Below are 23,125 nucleotides of genomic sequence, written 5' to 3' on the forward strand. Positions count from 1 at the left end.
GGCAGGGCCAGGGGTGAGGGTGGAGCGCAGTGGTCACTATCCTCCCCCTGTGTGTAGTGTACGTTACCGTCACAGCTATTGAAGAGGAGTAGACCAACATTCCACAGGCCACAATCAACAACCTGATGATCAACTCTATGAGACGGTGATATGTTGCAGTGCAAAAAGGCAAATGGCGGCCACACCAGATACTGACCAGGTTTTCTGCTCCCCCCCCCCCCCCAGTAAGGCAAAACTGTGCACATTTCGGAGTGTCCTTTTATTGTGGGAAGTGTAAGGCACTCCTGTGCAATATTAATGCTGTCTAATCAGCACCTTTATAGGCCACACCTTTGAGGTGGGATAGATTATTTCAGCAAAGGAAAAGTGCTCACTAACACAGATTAAGACAGATTTGTGAACAATATTTGAGGGTAATGGGTCATTTGTGTTTGAAGAAAAGGTTTCATATCTTTGAGTTCAGCTCATGCAAAATGGGAGCAAAACCAAAAGTGTTCAGTTTATATTTTTGTTCAGTGTATATGTAGTGCAGCAAGTCTACTGTGTTATGTGCCACTTGTGCAGGGGGTAGGGGACTAGAGGCCCATCTTGCTCATGGGCCCACCGAGGGATTCACCTGTACCCCTGTGGGCCAGTCCGAGTCTGAGTCCCGACATTTGATGTACAAGTATATTATAACAGTTGCAGGGCTTAATGGAAAGACATTACAAATGCCATAAACTGCAGTACTAAATTATGGAAATCTGTGGTATAAGAGACTGAACAATCACAAGTTCAAGTCCACTGGTGGAAAAAAAAAATGTAATCCCAAAGTATTAAAAAGTGTAAATCAGCCCAATTTCCCAGTTTTACATATAAAACAAATAAGCAATAAAATATAGATATAATTGGTACCACCACCTCTGAAAATATCTGAACTAGTAAGATACAAAAGTAGTTATTCTGCATAGTGAATATATACCCAAATCTCTATTGCTCCCTAAAAATGTGTTTATAAAATGTTATTGTAAATTCATGTGAATCCCAAAATGACTAAAACTAAAGCTGACCCTGCAAAAAAACAAGCCCTTACACAGGTCTGTAGATGGCAATAGAAAAAAGTAATGGGTGTCAGAATATGGTGTCACAAGACACATTGTTATTCAAAGATTTTTCTTTAATAATTAGTAGAAGTGGATTAGCACTCATCCTTTCATGCTAATAAATCTTCACTTTAATACCATAAACAGAATATAGGCAAATTTGACACATTTCGGCTAAACAGCCTTCTTCAAACCCTTGGTTAATAATAAAGCATAAGTAGAACTATATATATTTGGTACTGCTGTAATTGTACTGACCAACATCAGTTTTGGTACACAGTTAATGCTGTACAATCAAAACCCATTTTTCAATGAGTAATATTTCTTTTACGCACATATAGCGCTGACATATTCTGCAGAGATTTACAGACATACGCATTACCAATTGGGCTCAAAATGTGGGGTCCCAATCAGTTCGTCTTTGAGTGTGGGAGGAAACCCACACAAACATGAGGATAGCATACAGACTGCATGTTGTCCTTGGTCGGATTTAAACTCACCCAATCACTGCAAGGCAATACTGCTAACCACTAAGCCACTGTGCTGATATAGTAAATTAAATGGTGCTATTGAAAAATATATATTTTTCTGCAAAAAACAAGCTTTTATATAGCTATGGGAACAGAAAAGTAAACAGATTTATGGCTCTCGGAATGAGGAGAGAAAAAAATGAAAAGTTTACAAAGGAGACGGTTCATCTTTTTATCCAAAGTTCATTGTGTGAACATTGTATTCTGCACTTAACCAAGGTAAGGCTGTGCAGATTGCTTTGCTTAGCAACCTGGTTTTATTTTGAAATTCATGTGGTTAATGCTGCAATAGCTTTAAAACATAATGCATAATCCAACAAAGAAAAGAGATAATTGCAACGAAAGGCAACAACTTCTTCACAAAACAAGAAACATCTTTTGAAATCTCAGCACATAGAAAATGTTAAGGGTTATGACAGCTGGCCCTCTGTCCACCTACTAACCATTACACAAAATGATGCATTTTAAACAAAATGCAAACTATTATCTTTGTCACCATTCCATTTAAATATTATTTAAAAAGTTATAGAGATCTTTAGGGACAATTTTTCTACTATTGCATTCTATTTTTTTTTAGCTAAGGGATAGCGATGGGAAAAAATAAAAAAAACAGCAACACTGCCACTGAGTTTTTACATTATAAATTTAATATATGCATAAATAACATTATATCTTTACTCTCTGGGTCAGTACAATTACAGCTATATCAAATACATATTTTTTATGTTTTACTACTTTTGCACAAACCCCTCCCCCCACAGTTTTTAAGATGAAAATGTTTTGCATCGCCGTATCCCAAGACCCATAACTTCTTTATTTTTCTTTCTATGGAGCATTGTGAGGGCTTGATTTTTGTGGGACGACTTATAGTTTTAATTGGTATAATATTGAGGTACATAACACTTTACGATTGCTTTTTATTTATTTTTTTGGTACCGAAAAAGCAAAAAGCAGCAATTCTGGCATTTTACGGCGTTCACTATACGGGTAAATTACCTGATATTTGTGTAGTGTGAGTCGTTAAGGACACGGTGATACCAAATATATGGAGATTTTATTTTATGCATTTTTTCAATTAAAAAGAGTTATTTTAATGAAAAAATGTTTTTTTCTTTAAGTTGGAATTTTTTTTATGTAGTAAAACTTTTTTTAAATGTATTTTTAACCCCACAAGGGAACTATAATAGACAATCATGCAGTGCAATGTTTTTTTACTGTCAGTGCTATACTGATGTCCACAAGCAAACTGTGCCAGAGAGATGTGACCTCATACTTGGGGTGACAATTAGAGACAGAGGAAGACTGTTCCCCTTCTGTAACTGCTTACATGTCACAGGCACTATTGACTGCAGCATCTAAAGGGCTAAACATCCTAGATCAGTGCTTCCACTGATCCCGGATCTTTAGAGCAGGATGCCTGTTCTCATGTGAGAACTAGGCCCCTGCTCTCTACTGCACAGGAGACTGGTGTATTGCTTACACTGGGCCAGCCTAAGGCCCCTTAGTGACTGCCTTAAAAAGGCATATGGGTGGTCACTAAAGCATTAAAGATCTCCGCCGTACATGTAAAGCAGAAGTCTGTGCTTTAAACATGGCACCCACATAGCAGACACCCAGGAGCATTTTAAATGATCATCGATAATGCCTATCATGGACTGATAACCCATCAGATGCTGTGGACCAATTGTGGTCTGCAGGAGTGGTCTGAAGGAAAAATAGCTTACCTTGTCAGCCTGCCAGATGCTACACTCCTCTGCTGTCCGTGAAGCCATCAACACCTCTACTTGTGGGTGGACTGACGCCAACAGCAGCTTCACAGACAGCAGAGAAGTGCAGCAGCTGGGAGGATGGAAAGTTCAGTAAGTATTCTCTCCTACTTGGACAGCACTCTCTCTCTTCTTCAGAGGCTCCACTGCCACTAATGAATGCCTACATACTGGCCACAGCACATTCGCAAAATAATAGGGGAATACATGATTTTGCTAAAATAAACTGTTACCAATGTCTGTTTTTACACCATAAATAACACGGTGCTCCAAGATCTATGCCAGCCCCTTTGTACTCAAAATGCCTAATTCTAGTACACATATCTCTACAGCTATGCAGGCTAAAAATCATTCAGTATGATAAACACTATGAGGCAATATGTCTGGTTTGAAGGTCATTACCCCCTTATACTGTCTACAGAATTAGTAAATCTTGAGAAAGCACATAAGCAGTTCATAAAAAAACAACCTACCTGCTGATTTACTGGAAAGTTTCTGTTAATTTTTTTTATCTGTGAAAACAAAATATAAAGAGTACTGTGAAATTAACAAACAACATATATATAAACATGGATGACTACTGTACATGTAGTACATATCAAACATGTATGTAAGGGGCTCATGGAGAAGAGACAAGGACACATGAAGACGCACCAGAATTGGGCCACAGAATTATTTTATGTGGAATTCAATTATTTACTAAAACAGAGCACATTTCCAAAGCTTGTATCATAAAGTGCATGAGTATCATTACTTACTTCACAAATCCTTAAAATGGGAACAGTATACTTTTTATTTTAGAATAAGCTGTACCATGAACATCATTGTGATGTGCCCACCCCCCAGCTATCTCTTCATCTAGAACTAATAGTATATAGCATATATACAGTCTATAATTACAGAGCTGTGAGTTCTTGCTGTGTAGCTTGGTAATCAATCATGTCTCTGTGAGTAACGCTAAAAATATAACTCTGTAGGGAATGCAGCAGTCATGCTTTTTCTGTATGCAAGTATAGATAGGCTGCAGTTACTGTACATGGTATGTAACCCAACTAGACCTGATTTTTCTACTGAGCCTGCAACAGTCAAATCAGTAAAAACTAGTGTTTAGCATATCGAATCATCCAAAGTGGATTTAAATCCGAATTTTAAGAAAAATTTGATTCACTGAAAAGCTGAATTTCCTTGAACTTCGTGGTAATGAATAAGATTATTTTTTTTTTTTAATGGCTGCTGCACGTGTTACAAAATAAAAGGAAGAAGTCCGGGAACGCAATATGACCCATAATGCCGTACAGCTAGCCAATCAGTATATATCCATTCCCTGTGATGTCACAGTCCTATAAAAAGTCTCATCCTGCTCGTTCTCTACAATTTTACTGTGAGTTGAGCTTAGGGAGAAACGTGACAAGTACTCATGCTCTAGGGACAGTGTTGTTACAAACATTTAAAAAAAGAAAATTGGAGAGGGGGAGTGCAGGGACAGTGCTGGGAGATCATAGGGAGAGATTTTTGAGACTGTAGGGAGACTGTAGGGACAGTGCAGGTTGAGTGTAATCGCCCTTTGCATCTTGTTCGCCTGCTGCGCTATTCATACTTAGTATGTTACGTTACTGATTCAATTACTGTACACTTTGGCCAACAGACAGTTGCCTGGGCCCTGCAAAGGAGCGGGCAGTGGTAAAAAGGTACCTGTACCTGACCCAAGTAGCAACTGAAGAAGGGTTAGTGGTAGCAGCTGCCTTAACCACAGGCCAAAGCTGTCACTGTCATCCAGCGGTTGTGTTTTGACCAACAATCCAGCTGTATTGGAATGGTTGACTCGCTCTTCAATATCATCTCAGGTGATAACAGATACACACAGCCAGGAATCAGTGGGTTCCTCTGACACCACGCTTAGTTGGCATGGCTCAGCAATTGACTCTGTGCCCTCACCTGTTCTGAACCTACCTCTTGCTTTTGCTGCTCCTTCTGCTAGCCAAGAAAGGTATGCCTCCATCTCTGCTGCGCTTCTCAGTGAGGATGAGCTTTTTTGAGGACAGTCAGCAGTTACAGGCCAGCACAAACTTGGAGGAGAGGTCTGCCGCAAACTTCTATAGGCGTGCAACTACTAATGCTAACAGTTGGGTGGGAGCACATGTTGCGAAATGTCAAGGACGTGTGCAAGAGACAGGTGAGGGTGACATTAGTGAGGAATAAACTCATGTAGATGACGATGTTGTCGATTGCACGTGGCAACTTGATGAAGAGGGATCATTGTCATCATTCGGGTATGAGGGTGGCAGCGTACCTATGAGACAGCAGGATGGAAGTATGCCGCTGTATGCCATTGAGACAGCAGGGTCGAAGCATGCCCTTGAGACAGCCAGGAGGAAGAAATAAGAGATCTGCAGCCAAACATGGGTGGGGTAGACTGTCTGCTCCTCAGGAGACTACCTGTGAGAAACCCACTAGCAGTGCACAGGTTTAGAAAAGCAGCGGCAGGCAGGCATCACACAGTGGTGGAGGGAAAATGACATACTTGGCAGTGTGGAAATTTTCCCTGGGGGGATGTTAGAGCGGTGATATACAGGATATGTAGACAGAAGGTGAGGCGAGGCCAAGGTGCTAATGTTAGCACAATTGCCCTGCCTTAACACATGGAGCACCACCCTAAAGTGGCATGGGAAAACAGTGCCACTCATTTAGTCTTACAGCCCGTATCTGCCAAAGGCCTGCACCCCCTATCCAGCAGTCAGGGCTTGCCAATGTTAGCAGAATAAAAGCTGTTGTTCCTTCCTATCGACTTCAACATCGTCCTTAGCTCCTGATGCTCCTCCTACTCCTCATCGCTTATTTCGATAGCAGTCGATTACCAAAGCGATTGCTAAAAGCCACCAGTATGCATACACCTGGCCAAGTTGCTGGTACTACAGTTCCTCCCTTTCTATGTATTTTACTCTGCACATTTCAGAGAACTGATGGCTTGTGACCACGCAAGGTGGAGAGTCCCAAGCCGATATTATTTTTCCCAAAAAGATCATTGTTAGACGCTCGCTATTGTTAGACCCTCGCTACCGGTCAAAAATAGTGCTGTTTTTTTAGACCTTCTGAGAGGGATGCAAAAATGAACTACAACAGAGACATAATTACCTATAAAAGATTACCAGACCGCATAAAGTCAATAGTACACTTTATTTGCAAAATGCATAAGAGAAAATACATGTATTAAAAACAAATGCAGGGATATGGCGGCATCAATTGGAAGGGGGAACACTAAGGGGTGCCAATTACAGAGGAGGCACACTATGGATAGTTGATTCTGTCCATTACATACTTGTATTATTATTTCTTGCACTTTAACTTGGACTTCATTTTGTTGGATTGGTATCAATTGTTACCATTGTGCCCCCTTCCGGTTGATCCCGCCATTTCCCTGCACTTGTTTTAAATACATCAATTTTCTCTTAAGAATTTTGCAAGTAAGGTGTACTATTGACTTCATGCGGTCTGGTATTTTTTTTTATAGGTACTTATATTGTTGTTTCCTGCCATAGGCATGTGCTTATTGAGCAATACATGGTAGTTACATAATGTGAGATATTTCTTAATTTTTATTATTAAGGGCTGAGCCTCTATTTTGGTTTGTACTACATGCTGTGTAATTGGTTGACCGGTGCCATCGGTCATCCTCACTCAGGTCTGACCGGGAGGACCCGCTACCCTCACGCTCCACTACCATGACTGGTGGGGAGGGGGGACTGGACCAACACCTGTTTTATTTGCAGCAACTTCAGTCTGGAGTCTCTGAACAGTTTTCTGCAGCCTCATTCTGTATAAACCACCCATCAGCAGCAGGATATGCAGCAGAACCTCAATAGCAGGCGGTGACATACTTGGCCTGTACCCTGTCACCCATGATCCAAGATCCCCTGGACTACTGGGTATGTCCGGCTAGTAGTGTGGCATCATAGAAGGTTTTCAGTTGTGTTGGGGGCATAGTTACCCCTAAGAGAACTCACCATTCCTCCCCCCAAAAAAGATCCTGTATTTTTAGCATCCATATGGCCTCTTTCACATGGTCAGTATTTAGTCAGTATTTGGTCAGCATTTGCAATCCAAAAGCAGAAGTGGGTCCAAAACACAGACACACATTCCATTCCATTTTTTCTGTGTTTTGGACCCACTCCTGTTTTTGTCTTTCAATTACTGATATATAACAGTGACCAAATACTGACCGTCTGAAAAAAGCCATTAAATTCCTGCATGCATGACATTTTTCCTTGCTTAAAAAAAAACTGATTTCAGGCATAAATGGTTGCAAATTAACCATTATGCTGCTTTCAGATGGTCAGTATTTGGTCAGTGATTTGCATCAGAATTTGATCAGAATTGGCAATCCAAAAGCAGGAGTGAGTCCAAAACACAGATGACATACAATTAATTCCATCATGTTTTATCTAAGTTTTGGACCCACTCCTCTTTTTGGCTTACAAACACTGATGCAAAACACTAACCGAAGACTGACGTCTGAAAGAGGCTTTATATATGCTCAAAATGCTGAATATTTTTATTTATTTTTTAGTTTTCTGTCCTTCTGATCTGTCATGAGACCACTACTGTCACTGTCTCTGCCACCTTACCCGCTTTGTCATGAGACCACTACTGTCACTGTTTCTGCCACCATCCCTACTCTATCATGGGGACACTACTGCGACTGCTGCTGCTGCCACTACTGTCCCAACTCTGTCATGTGCCATTAGTACTGCTACCACCATCCTAACTCTGTCATGGGGTCACTATTGTCACTGTTATTGTCACTGCTGCTGCCACCCTCCCCACTCTGTCATGGGGTCACTAATTGAATCCTGGGGCACTGCACTATTAAGTCCAAGGAAATAAATGAGACCTGATGCTAACAGTGACCTGCAATAACGACGCACAGTGATTTGACAGCTAACAGAACGGATTAAAAAGCATGTGTTTGGACTACCACAACATGCGTTAAAAGGAAAAAAAAAAATCCTCCACTACTTTATTGATGCAGCTTCCATTTCTTTATTTTGTTCCACTAAGGAGCCATTTGGAGACAGCGCGTGCATAGCACATGTAGCTATTAAAACAGACATGTCAGGAATGGTGACAGATCCTCTTTAGGTTCCAAGCCTTCACACTGAGACTCTACTACCAAGTGGGATTAATATGATTAGGAAGCGTGGCCTGGGTAAACCAGATTTATTGCTATTTGTAACAAATTAAGTTTTTTGTGAAGTTCGGCAAATTGACCAAATTTAATCTTTCAAAACATGGTGGGACAAGCCCTTTAACTGGATGACTATGTGAAGTGCAGTGAAGCAGGAGATCTGGAGCTCTGTATCAGTACAGACCTCTATAAAGATTTCTAAACCGTTCAGATTAAAGTGAAACAAAAGGTGCACTTCCCTGCCTTAAATCACCACCTCATCCCTTTCATCATCATTGCCAAGACTATTAGGTGTTAATAAATAAACCCTCTCCAAGAAACTTATATAGTTTACCCATAGCCACGCTAGACCACCATGGATAACTGGCATCATTCTTAACCTCTTCATTACCCATCAGAGATATTACATACTAATATCTCAACCCCTCTACACCACCAGGATTACCACTAACTCAAAATACAAAGTGTTTGTAGAAAGTTAGAAGAGAGATTTTTTTAAAAATTTTTTTGCCATCTTCCTGCTATTTCACCCTGTCTATGGGTGCTATTAACCACTTCAGCCCCGCTAGGTGAAACCCCCTTCATGACCAGAGCACTTTTTACACTTCGGCACTACACTACTTTCACCGTTTATCGCTCGGTCATGCAACTTACCACCCAAATTAATTTTGCCTCCTTTTCTTCTCACTAATAGAGCTTTCATTTGGTGGTATTTCATTGCTGCTGGCATTTTTACTTTTTTTGTTATTAATCAAAATGTAACGATTTTTTTGCAAAAAAATGACATTTTTCACTTTCAGCTGTAAAATTTTGCAAAAAAAACGACATCCATATATAAATTTTTCACCAAATTTATTGTTCTACATGTCTTTGATAAAAAAAAAATGTTTGGGCAAAAAAAAATGGTTTGGGTAAAAGTTATAGCATTTACAAACTATGGTACAAAAATGTGAATTTCCGCTTTTTGAAACAGCTCGGACTTTCTGAGCACCTGTCATGTTTCCTGAGGTTCTACAATGCCCAAACAGTAGAAAAACCCCACAAATGACCCCATTTCGGAAAGTAGACACCCTAAGGTATTCGCTGATGGGCATAGTGAGTTCATAGAACTTTTTATTTTTTGTCACAAGTTAGCGGAAAATGATGATGATTTTATTTTTTTTATTTTTTCTTACAAAGTCTCATATTCCACTAACTTGCGACAAAAAAATAAAAAATTCTAGGAACTCACCATGCCCCTCACAGAATACCTTGGGGTGTCTTCTTTCCAAAATGGGGTCACTTGTGGGGTAGTTATACTGCCCTGGCAATTTAGGGGCCCAAATGTGTGAGAAGAACTTTGCAATCAAAATGTGTAAAAAATGACCGGTGAAATCCAAAAGGTGCACTTTGGAATATGTGCCCCTTTGCCCACCTTGGCAGCAAAAAAGTGTCACACATCTGGTATCGCCGTACTCAGGAGAAGTTGGGGAATGTGTTTTGGGGTGTCATTTTACATATACCCATGCTGGGTGAGAAAAATATCTTGGTCAAATGCCAACTTTGTATAAAAAAATGGGAAACATTGTCTTTTGCCAAGATATTTCTCTCATCCAGCATGGGTATATGTAAAATGACCCCCCAAAACACATTCCCCAACTTCTCCTGAGTACGGCGATACCAGATGTGTGACACTTTTTGCTGCCAAGGTGGGCAAAGGGGCACATATTCCAAAGTGCACCTTTCGGATTTTGCAGGCCATTTTTTACACATTTTGATTGCAAGGTACTTCTCACACATTTGGGCCCCTAAATTGCCAGGGCAGTATAACTACGCCACAAGTGACCCCATTTTGGAAAGAAGACACCCCAAGGTATTCCGTGAGGGGCATGGCGAGTTCCTAGAATTTTTTATTTTTTGTCACAAGTTAGCGGAAAATGATGATTTTTTTTTTCTCTTTTTTCCTTACAAAGTCTCATATTCCACTAACTTGCGACAAAAAGTAAAAAATTCTAGGAACTCGCCATGCCCCTCACGGAATACCTTGGGGTGTCTTCTTTCCAAAATGGGGTCACTTGTGGCGTAGTTATACTGCCCTGGCAATTTAGGGGCCCATATGTGTGAGAAGAACTTTGCAATCAAAATGTGTAAAAAATGCCCTGCAAAATCCGAAAGGTGCACTTTGGAATATGTGCCCCTTTGCCCACCTTGGCATCAAAAAAGTGTCACACATCTGGTATCGCCGTACTCAGGAGAAGTTGGGGAATGTGATTTGGGATGTCATTTTACGTATACCCATGCTGGGTGAGAGAAATATCTTGGCAAAAGACAACTTTTCCCATTTTTTTATACAAAGTTGGCATTTGACCAAGATATTTTTCTCACCCAGCATGGGTATATGTAAAATGACACCCCAAAACACATTGCCCAACTTCTCCTGAGTACGGCGATACCAGATGTGTCACACTTTTTTGCTGCCAAGGTGGGCAAAGGGGCACATATTCCAAAGTGCACCTTTCGGATTTTGCAGGGCATTTTTTACACATTTTGATTGCAAAGTACTTCTCACACATTTGGGCCCCTAAATTGCCAGGGCAGTATAACTACGCCACAAGTGACCCCATTTTGGAAAGAAGACACCCCAAGGTATTCCGTGAGGGGCATGGCGAGTTCCTAGAATTTTTTATTTTTTGTCGCAAGTTAGTGGAATATGAGACTTTGTAAGGAAAAAAGAAAAAAAAAGAAAAATCATCATTTTCCGCTAAATTGTGACAAAAAATAAAAAATTCTAGGAACTCGCCGTGCCCCTCACGGAATACCTTGGGGTGTCTTCTTTTCAAAATGGGGTCACTTGTGGCGTAGTTATACTGCCCTGGCAATTTAGGGGCCCAAATGTGTAAGAAGTACCTTGCAATCAAAATGTGTAAAAAATGGCCTGCAAAATCCGAAAGGTGCACTTTGGAATATGTGCCCCTTTGCCCACCTTGGCTGCAAAAAAGTGTCACACATGTGGTATCGCCGTACTCAGGAGAAGTTGGGCAATGTGTTTTGGGGGGTCATTTTACATATACCCATGCTGGGTGAGAGAAATATCTTGGCAAAAGACAACTTTTCCCATTTTTTTATACAAAGTTGGCATTTGACCAAGATATTTTTCTCACCCAGCATGGGTATATGTAAAATGACACCCCAAAACACATTGCCCAACTTCTCCTGAGTACGGCGATACCACATGTGTGACACTTTTTTGCAGCCTAGATGCGCAAAGGTGCCCAAATTCCTTTTAGGAGGGCATTTTTAGACATTTGGATCCCAGACTTCTTCTCACACTTTCGGGCCCCTAAAAAGCCAGGGCAGTATAAATACCCCACATGTGACCCCACTTTGGAAAGAAGACACCCCAAAGTATTCAATGAGGGGCCTGGCGAGTTCCTAGAAATTTTTTTTTTTTTGCATAAGTTAGCGGATATTGATTTTTTTTTTGTTTTTTTCTCACAAAGTCTCACTTTCCGCTAACTTAGGACAAAAATTTCAATCTTTCATGGACTCAATATGCCCCTCAGCGAATACCTTGGGGTGTCTTCTTTCCGAAATGGGGTCACATGTGGGGTATTTATACTGCCCTGGCTTTTTAGGGGCCCTAAAGCGTGAGAAGAAGTCTGGAATATAAATGTCTAAAAATGTTTACGCATTTGGATTCCGTGAGGGGTATGGTGAGTTCATGTGAGATTTTATTTTTTGACACAAGTTAGTGGAATATGAGACTTTGTAAGAAAAAACAAAAACAAAAACAAACAAAAAATTTCCACTAACTTGTGCCAAAAAAAATGTCTGAATGGAGCCTTACCAGGGGGGGGGGGGGGGGGTGATCAATGACAGGGGGGTGATCAATGACAGGGGGGTGATCACCCATATAGACTCCCTGATCACCCCCTGTCATTGATCACCCCCCCTGTAAGGCTCCATTCAGACATCCGCATGATTTTTTACGGATCCATGGATACATGGATCGGATCCACAGAACGCATGCGGACGTCTGAATGGAGCCTTACAGGGGGGTTATCAATGACAGGGGGTGATCAGGGTAATCAGGGTGATCACCCCCCTGTCACTGATCACCCCCCCTGTAAGGCTCCATTCAGACATCCGCATGATTTTTTACGGATCCATGGATACATGGATCGGATCCACAGAACGCATGCGGACGTCTGAATGGAGCCTTACAGGGGGGTTATCAATGACAGGGGGTGATCAGGGTAATCAGGGTGATCACCCCCCTGTCACTGATCACCCCCCCTGTAAGGCTCCATTCAGACATCCGCATGATTTTTTACGGATCCATGGATACATGGATCGGATCCACAGAACGCATGCGGACGTCTGAATGGAGCCTTACAGGGGGGTTATCAATGACAGGGGGTGATCAGGGTAATCAGGGTGATCACCCCCCTGTCACTGATCACCCCCCCTGTAAGGCTCCATTCAGACATCCGCATGATTTTTTACGGATCCATGGATACATGGATCGGATCCACAGAACGCATGCGGACGTCTGAATGGAGCCTTACAGGGGGGTTATCAATGACAGGGGGTGATCAGGGTAATCAGGGTGATCACCCCCCTGTCACTGATCACCCCCCCTGTAAGGCTCCATTCAGACATCCGCATGATTTTTTACGGATCCATGGATACATGGATCGGATCCACAGAACGCATGCGGACGTCTGAATGGAGCCTTACAGGGGGGTTATCAATGACAGGGGGTGATCAGGGTAATCAGGGTGATCACCCCCCTGTCACTGATCACCCCCCCTGTAAGGCTCCATTCAGACATCCGCATGATTTTTTACGGATCCATGGATACATGGATCGGATCCACAGAACGCATGCGGACGTCTGAATGGAGCCTTACAGGGGGGTTATCAATAACAGGGGGTGATCAGGGTAATCAGGGTGATCACCCCCCTGTCACTGATCACCCCCCCTGTAAGGCTCCATTCAGACGTCCGCATGATTTTTACGGATCCATGGATACATGGATCGGATCCGTAAAAATCATGCGGACGTCTGAATGGAGCCTTACAGGGGGGTTATCAATGACAGGGGGTGATCAGGGTAATCAGGGTGATCACCCCCCTGTCACTGATCACCCCCCCTGTAAGGCTCCATTCAGACGTCCGCATGATTTTTACGGATCCATGGATACATGGATCGGATCCGTAAAAATCATGCGGACGTCTGAATGGAGCCTTACAGGGGGTGATCAATGACAGGGGGGTGATCAATGACAGGGGGTGATCAGGGAGTGTATATGGGTGATCACCCGCCTGTCATTGATCACCCCCCTGTAAGGCTCCATTCAGACGTCCGTATGCTTTTTGCGGATCCGATCCATGTATCCGTGGATCCGTAAAAATCATACGGACGTCTGAACGGAGCCTGACAGGGGGGTGATCACTGACAGGGCGGTGATCAATGACAGGGGGGTGATCAGGGAGTTTATATGGGGTGATCATGGGTGATCAGGGGTTTATAAGGGGTTAATAAGTGACGGGGGGTGGGGGGGGGTGTAGTGTAGTGTAGTGTGGTGTTTGGTGGGACTGTACTGTCCTACCTGAGTCCTCTGGTGGTCGATCCTAACAAAAGGGACCACCAGAGGACCAGGTAGGAGGTATATTAGACGCTGTTATGAAAACAGCGTCTAATATACCTGTTAGGGGTTAAAAAATTCGGATCTCCAGCCTGCCAGCGAGCGATCGCCGCTGGCAGGCTGGAGATCCACTCGCTTACCTTCCGTTCCTGTGAGCGCGCGCGCCTGTGTGCGCGCGTTCACAGGAAATCTCGCGTCTCGCGAGAAGACGCGTATATGCGTCCAGGAGGAATAAAGCAACCACCTCCCGGACGCATATACGCGTACAGCGGTCGGGAGGTGGTTAAAACTCATTTGTACACGTTTCCTGTTGCATAAGGCACTGTGTGAGATATTTTATAATCTTTTATAAAGCAGCTCCATCAATAAGAAACTAAATACTGGAAACATTTATTGTATGCTCAGTACTTTTTCTGCCATTCTAATATGTAAATTGTATTCAAATGTGAAAATGCTAAATCTGTGTGTAGATCTCTCATCTATATTACCTTCACATTGTACTCTGCTGTGTTACTTTACATTAGCTTATCTTTTCCTTCTGCCTTTTAAAACATTCCTAGTCATTTTGCAGATCGATATCTGAGTTTGCAATAAAGGTATTAATGTATGAATTGTTCAAATAAAAGGTTATCAATAAAAACTATGATACTCATATTTTTAGAGAGCTGCATTCAGCATGTAATTTCTCTAATATATTTACTTTAACTGGGCTTTACTATGTTTTATACAAAAACCCTAAACATATTATAAGTGAACCTTTACCATATCATTGTGTTTGGAACAGTTTAAAAATATTGCCATATAAATTCAGTTAAAAATAAATGTATATATTGAATAATGACCCTACTGTCAATTAAAAAATATATATATATTAGATGTCTTCTATACTGCAATCCAAATGTATATATTTAGGCTATAGAGCATTCTTAATAATGTATTTTAGGGCGTACATTATTTATTACAATACACTCAGTTGCTGCAGAAAATATTTTTAACCCCTAGTATACCAGAGTTTTTTTCATTTTTGCGTTTTCATTTTTCTAGCCTATCTTTCTTGAGCCATAACTTTCTTATATTTCTGTTCACATAGCTGTGTCATAGCTGGGCTTATTTTTTTGTGGGACAAGTTGTGCTTTCTAATGCCACCATTAATTATGGTATGCAATTTAGTGGGAAGCGATAAAAAATAATTCCAAATGGAGTGGAATTGGAAAAAAAAGGCAATTTCTCTACTGTTTTACAGGTCTTGTTCCCACGGCATTCCATTTGCGGCAAAACTAACCCACATCCATCATTCGCTGGGTCAGTATGATCACAACGATACCACATACAGTACAGACCAAAAGTTTGGACACACCTTCTCATTCAAAGAGTTTTCTTTATTTTCATGACTATGAAAATTGTAGATTCACACTGAAGGCATCAAAACTATGAATTAACACATGTGGAATTATATACATAACAAAAAAGTGTGAAACAACTGAGAATATGTCATATTCTAGGTTCTTCAAAGTAGCCGCCTTTTGCTTTGATTACTGCTTTGCACACTCTTGGCATTCTCTTGATGAGCTGCCTGGAGGTGTGTTTGGGGTCATTGTCCTGTTGAAAAATAAATGATTGTTCTAAACCGTTCAGATTAAAGTGAAACAATAGGTGCACTTCCCTGCCTTAAATCACCACCTCATCCCTTTCAGCATCATTGCCAAGACTATTAGGTGTTAATAAATAAACCCTCTCCAAGAATCTAATATAGTTTACCCATAGCCACTCTAGACCACCATGGATAACTGCTATCATTCTTAACCGCTTCATTACCCATCAGAGATATTACATACTAATATCTCAACCCCTCTACACCACCAGGATTACCACTAACTCAAAATACAACTTACAGTATGTCAAAATATGCATTATAGTGTTTGTAGAAAGTTGGAAGAGAGATTTTTTTTTGCCATCTTCCTGCTATTTGAACCTGTCTATGGGTGCTATTCAAACTCATTTGTACAAGTTTCCTGTTGCGTAAGGCACTGTGTGAGATTTTTATAATCTTTTATAAAGCAGCTCTATCAATAAGAAACTAAACACTGGAAACATTTATTGTATGCTCAGTACTTTTTCTGCCATTCTAAAATGTAAATTGTATTCAAATGTGAAAATGCTAAATCTGTGTGTAGATCTCTCATATATATTACCTTCACATTGTACTTTGCTGTGTTACTTTACATGAGCTTATCTTCTCCTTCTGCCTTTTAAAACATTCCTAGTCATTTTGAAGATCGATATCTAAGTTTGCAATAAAGTCTTTGAATTTGTACTGGCGAAGAGATGATCTCGATAAAATTGGTCTTAAAGTATGAATTGTTCAAATAAAAGGTTATCAGTAAAAACTATGATACTCATATTTTAAGAGAGCTGCATTCAGCATGTCATTTCGCTAATATATTTACTTTAACTGGGCTTTTCTATGTTTTTTACAAAAACCCTAAACATATTATAAGTGAACCTTTACCATATCCTACTGTGTTTGGAACTGTTTAAAAATATTGCCATATAAATTCAGTTAAAAATAAATTAATATATTGAATAATGACCCTACTATCAATTAAAAAAAAAAAATAAAAAAAAATAATGTCATCTATACTGAATCTCCAAATGCATATATTTAGGCTATAAAACATTTTTAATAATGTATTTTAGGGTGTACATTATTTCTTACAATACACTCAGTTGCTGCAGAAAATATTTATAAACCCTAGTATCCCGGAGGTTTTTAATTTTTGCGTTTTCATTTTTCCTCCATATGTTCCTTGAGCCATAACTTTGCTATATTTCGTTCACATAGCTGTGTGAGGGTTTATTTTTGGGCGGGACAAGTTGTGCTTGCTAATGCCGCCATTAATTATGGTTTACAATGTAGTGGGAAGCAGTAAAAAAATTCCAAATGGGGTGGAATTGGAAAAAAAAGGCAATTCCTCTACTGTATTACAGGTTTTGTTCCCACTGCATTCCGTTTACGACAAAACAAACCCACATCCTTTCTTATCTGGGTCAATATGATTACAACAATACCCCATATGTATAGGTTTTTTATGTCTAAATAGAGTAAAAATAAATTTTGACTTAGAAAAAAAAATCACCATATTCTGACCCCCATAACTGTAGTTTTTATTGATACCATTTTGGAGTGTGTGTGACTTTTTTATCACATTTTATTACATTTTTGTGGGAGAAGCAATGAAAAAATGGCAAATATATATATTTTTATATTTTAATAGTACGTGATATCCATGATGTTTATTTTTTTTATTTTTTTAGGTATTTTTTATTTTTTATTTTATGAAAAGAGTGATTTAAGAGGGTGATTTAACCTTTTATTAGTTTTTTAAAGCTTTTTTGTAATGATTTTGTAGCTCATATATAAGTGTAAAAAATGAATTTTTTATTTATATTTTTAACAATCATGGATTTTTAAAATGCGTTTATTACTGACTATTGCTCATTTCTTATGTTGGCCTGCCACCTTTGCAGAATTGCAGCATGAATGCCCTCAACCTTTTCAGCGAGGCTGAGTGCATTTAAATCAATTACCAGAAACTTTTAAATACATAAAGGGAATCAACAAGATAAAAAAGGAGAGAATATTTAAAAGAAGAAAAACTGCTACAAGAGCACATAGTTTTAAATTAGAGGGGCAAAGGTTTAAAAGTAATATCAGGAAGTGGACAATATAGATATTATGTGACGCACTGGATCAGCCTAGATCAAATGAGGTGCTCTCAGTGCAATAGATTCACCCAATCTATTCAACAATATACACTGTAGAAAACAAAGATACTGGGCACTCTCAGATTTTGCGACCAATATTAAAATTATTAATTAAATTATGTGCTAGACAAATGGTAAATACCAGTATATATTAAAATCCAAACAATTTCAATCAATAAAATCCACTACTTGACACTCGTAGTAAAATCATACACCATAAAAATATATTACTAAAAACAATAAATATAGCTAGTTGGATTATTCGCAAAGCTATTCCCAATAACTAGCAGCATTCAAGGGTGTAAGTCCATAAATTCGAATCGACAATCCAAATTTGACTATATGAAGACAATACTTTCTTGAAAAAAGTTATGATGTAAATTTTTTCGATACTTTCTTGAAAAAAGTTATGATGTAAATTTTTCCAACAAGAGTTTAATTAGAATTTTTCGACAAAAATTCAAATAAACAGTTCGAATAAACAGAAATGTATTTTCCACTAATCAGTTTGTATTAAGGTGCTTGCCCAAAGTTCGTTATAGCGGCGTTCCGCTACATTGAATTCTCAGTAGCGTCCCACTGAAAGGAATTAATGTGTATTGCCAAAGCAAAACCTTCAATACACTTATACAATGGTTATAATGCTATCTTTTGCTAAAAAAAACGCATATACTCCCTATGTGGTATTGATGCGTTAGTGATGCGTTTTCTACTAGAATCAAAACTAAACAAAATATAGCTAAATCCAATGTAGTTAGGCATCACATGGGGCTATAGTACAATGTATATTCCATATTTTCTAATGCTCGCTTTATTCATGTATCAAACATACATTTTTCATTTTTCATCGGAAAGTCCACTTCTCGATGAAAAATGTATGTTTGATACATGAATAAAGCGAACATTAGAAAATATGGAATATACATTGTACTATAGCCCCATGTGATGCCTAACTACATTGGAGTTAGCTATATTTTGTTTAGTTTTGATTCTAGTAGAAAACGCATCACTAACGCATCAATACCGCATAGGGAGTATATGCAGTTTTTTTAGCATAAGATTGCATTATAACCATTGTATAAGTGTATGGAAGGTTTTGCGTTTTGGATGTTGCTAGGATATGTTTAATCCAATAAAAGAAAAACAACTGTATGCTAATTAAGTTGAAGTGGAATATATTTGATTGAGGCAGATATTTTTATCATATTTTTTCTTTTACAAAAAAATGCATCGTTACCGCATTAGAATCACACTGGGACTGGATGCGTGTTTAGACCAATTAATAGTAATATTATAGTTATGTAAATGTATGGAAGTTCTTTTATTAACTATGTTGCTAGGATGATTTAACATAATAAAAAGTATGGATTATTTGCAAGATGAGAGAGTGATACCAATCACCTGGAGATAATACTAGCAGCAATTTCGATTTGAATGAACCAATGTCTTGATAGCAGGAGGAGCCGAATTGAATTGGAGATGACATCATATCCCCTATAAAAGAGGGGTATTGCAGGGGGTAAAGCAACCACTGAGGAAGGGGTAACATAAGACCCCGAAACGCGTCTGGTTCCAACCCGCCTAAAGGACCCTACCACAATACATGGACTACTGATGTAAGGAAAGTGCCTGGTAAAGATATCGTCTGCATCCACAAGGCGTCTGGAGGCTTGAGAAAGATTGTGCACAGTTATTGAAACTCATGTGCTAGCAAGCGGCCGGCGTGGAAGAGACAGACAGAATTATTCAATACAACTCGCAGGACCACGGTCGAATATACACAAAGACCAGCATCCAGAGTACCATACAGGCATCCAGCTGCATCGAATGGTAAGACTGTTCAAATTTATTATCGATTGTGTGTTGGCAATACACATTAATTCCTTTCAGTGGGACGCCACTGAGAATTCAATGTAGCGGGACGCCGCTCTAACGAACTTTGGCCAAGCACCTTAATACAAACTGATTAGTGGAAAATACATTTCTGTTTATTCAAACTGTTTATTCGAATTTTTGTCGAAAAATTCTATTCAAACTCTTGTCGAAAAAATTTACATCATAACTTTTTTCAAGAAAGTATCGAAAAAATTTACATCATAACTTTTTTCAAGAAAGTATTGTCTTCATATAGTCAAATTTGGATTGTCGATTCAAATTTATGGACTTACACCCTTGAATGCTGCTAGTTATTGGGAATAGCTTTGCGAATAATCCAACTAGCTATATTTATTGTTTTTAGTAATATATTTTTATGGTGTATGATTTTACTATGAGTGTCAAGTAGTGGATTTTATTGATTGAAATTGTTTGGATTTTAATATATACTGGTATTTACCATCTGTCTAGCACATAATTTAATTAATAAATTCAATATTGGTCGCAAAATCTGAGAGTGCCCAGTATCTTTGTTTTCTAGAGTAATATCAGGAAGTATTACTTTACTGAGAGAGTAGTGGATGTATGGAATAGCCTTCCTGCAAAAGTGGTAGCTGCAAATACAGTGAAGGAGTTTAAGCATGCATGGGATAGGCATAAGGCCATCCTAAATATAAGATGGGCCAGCGGCTATTCATAGTATTTAGTATATTGGGCAGACTAGATGGGCCAAATGGTTCTTATCTGCCGACACAGTCTATGTTTCTATGTATAACAACATATTTAATTAGGTAGATAAGGATTTTATTGGGAATAGTTTAGAGATCGAGAAACCGCTCACTCCAAGTTCTGTGATACAATTTATGTATTTCTCTCTGAGAAGTTGATGTTGCCCTGCAAATTCTGCAATCATCACACAACAACATTAGTTTTTTTTCATTAAATGAACAGCCAGACAGCTTTTTTGGATCTCAAGTTTCTACGGTTCCTAAGTAAGGTATCTGCTTATCGCTAATACCTCCAGCACTAGCATCAATAGCATACTATGCATTCTGCTGCAAATTCATTGTATTGCATCAAGATACTGTTCCGTTTTAGGAAACGTCTTGTGCTGTAACAATACCATTTATAAACCTGTTTAAGTTAACGCATTGCATGGTGTCAAGACACCATGCATTATAAGTGAAAACCTTGTGCTTCAATAACAGCATTGATATACCAGTTTAAGATAACGCATTGTATTATCATTGTAAATTGTCAATACCAGTGTGTTTGAAGAAAGGAGGAAAAGATTGATTATGTCTCTTTCTGTAAATTACGAAAATGAAAAAATTTTCAATTTTGCTAGTAACTTTTGATAATCTATGTACCAAACTTGTGACGTTTCATTTAGAGGTCTCATAATAAAATGTTTAGTAAATATAAGGGTAGAAAACAAAAGACCAGGCTTCATCACCCAAGAGCTAGTATGTGGGTGGCTGTAGTAGTGGAAACAGCAGTAACAGCACCAGAAGGTCCAGTCAGTAGTAGTAACAGTAGCAACAGGTCACAGTTCTCCGTAGCTTCTCATAGTCCCCACATTATTATCAAAGAAGATGACATTTTGGACTGGATTGCTCACTCCTCCTCTCAGTCACAGTAGAGTGAAGTTGAGGTCACCTCTAAGTCTGACAACGTGCTTCCTTGCAATCCCAAAGAAGCCTTTCAATTGTCATCTCTGTCTTCATTGCCTCCACCTAGTAGGGTGCTTTCTTTTTTCCTAAGAAGAGACAACAAAACCCCATATGCTATATAGGATACTCAAGAAAGTCTCCCTGTTGATGAGTTGTATGAGAACAGTCTGCATTTGGACAGTCACGAGGAGGATGTGGGTAACCCCATGCATAAATGTGTTGGTAGTAGTAGCAGCGATAGTAGTGGCACTTATAGGCATGGTGGAGGTGGTAGTAGGGACAGTGGTAGCTCAGGTAAAAGTGGCACTTGGGGCAAATACAGAGCATGGAATGACATATCACTGGCTGTTGTGTTATACAGGACCCGGGAGCTGAATTGGGTGCTGATGAGGTGACATCTGAGGAGGAGGATTGTGGCTATCACAATAAAAAGGCAACATATGGCCAAAACCTCCAAAGAAAAGGGCCAGGGCCAGATCTGCTTCTATTATGGTCAGCTCAGGAACAGGAACCATAACAAACCACTTCATTAAACTGTAACATTAAACCTTTTTTTCAAATTCTATATAGACAGTTGGATATACAGTACATTTAGACATACATCTAATGGCAGCTGCATGCAAGTCCATAGTTCATATTGGTACAAGACATTATGTCCCATGAAGGTAAATTGATTATGTATGTTGATATTACAGTTAATTTAGAAACACATTAGATTTAAAAAAAATCACTTCATACTCATTCTGCTATTTTGTTTTTGTATGCCTTGATCCCCCCACCTCCACCTTCAAAACATTGTTACTGTTTCATTGTGCTATAAGTGCTTTCATAGATATGCTATCCTCAAGTGACCATGAAAAGAATTATTTCCCTCTGAGTACATCCACACACATTGCAATATTAATCTGACAGGGTCATCTTTTCAACTCAAAGAACTCAAATATATTCTCCATAAAACAATTTTAAAGTATAAAATGAAAGGCAGGGGTTCACAGGCAATAGGACGAATCATGAATTCTTCAGATACATAAATATCAACAAGCTATGGTCTTCTCACACAGTACCACTATAAAAAGCACTACACATCATGGTATTATAAAACCATATATTTTATTTGTGTTATATAGTACTGATGTAGGCTTTGTTCACATTATACTGGAGCCCTACATTTGCTGTATACTTAGCTTACAGCAAATAGGTCAGTCACATCCGCAGAGCTCCATTCATCTTACAGATGCCATAGGTATCCTTTTGGCATCAGTATGGTATATATTGGCATACATTTTCTGTTGCCATATAAAACAACATAGTACACTACATTATTTACGTAGAGGCAGTATATGCTCAGTATAATTTATATTTTTACATGGGAGCCAATGTGTTATATGTCAATTTTCGTCTACACTACATACATCAAAGCATTCCTCTGGAGGTATAAACGGTAAATTCTTCAAATGTAAACCTCCGGTGGACAGTTCCAACATGTGAACAGAACCTTAAATAGAAGGATATTTGGGAGACAACATAGTTCTGCTGAACCATAGGTAGATCATCACTGAGCTCCATAAATACCTAAATTCAGTTCCATAGAACTGCGGGGGTTCTAGATGACCCTGTCTTTAA

General features: G+C 39.3%; 1 protein-coding gene across 1 annotated transcript in view; it reads right to left on the minus strand.

The window, feature by feature from the left end:
- SNTG1 (syntrophin gamma 1) overlaps positions 1–23,125 on the minus strand; it is a 367,362-nt gene that overhangs the window by 54,156 nt on the left and 290,081 nt on the right. The window contains exon 12 of the mRNA XM_044294730.1: positions 3,852–3,890. Coding sequence (XP_044150665.1) covers positions 3,852–3,890 — 39 coding nt within the window. The remainder of the gene's footprint in view (positions 1–3,851; positions 3,891–23,125) is intronic.

The sequence above is a fragment of the Bufo gargarizans genome, chromosome 5 (genome assembly GCF_014858855.1).
Source record: "Bufo gargarizans isolate SCDJY-AF-19 chromosome 5, ASM1485885v1, whole genome shotgun sequence".
In the NCBI taxonomy this organism is placed as follows: Eukaryota; Metazoa; Chordata; class Amphibia; order Anura; family Bufonidae; genus Bufo; species Bufo gargarizans.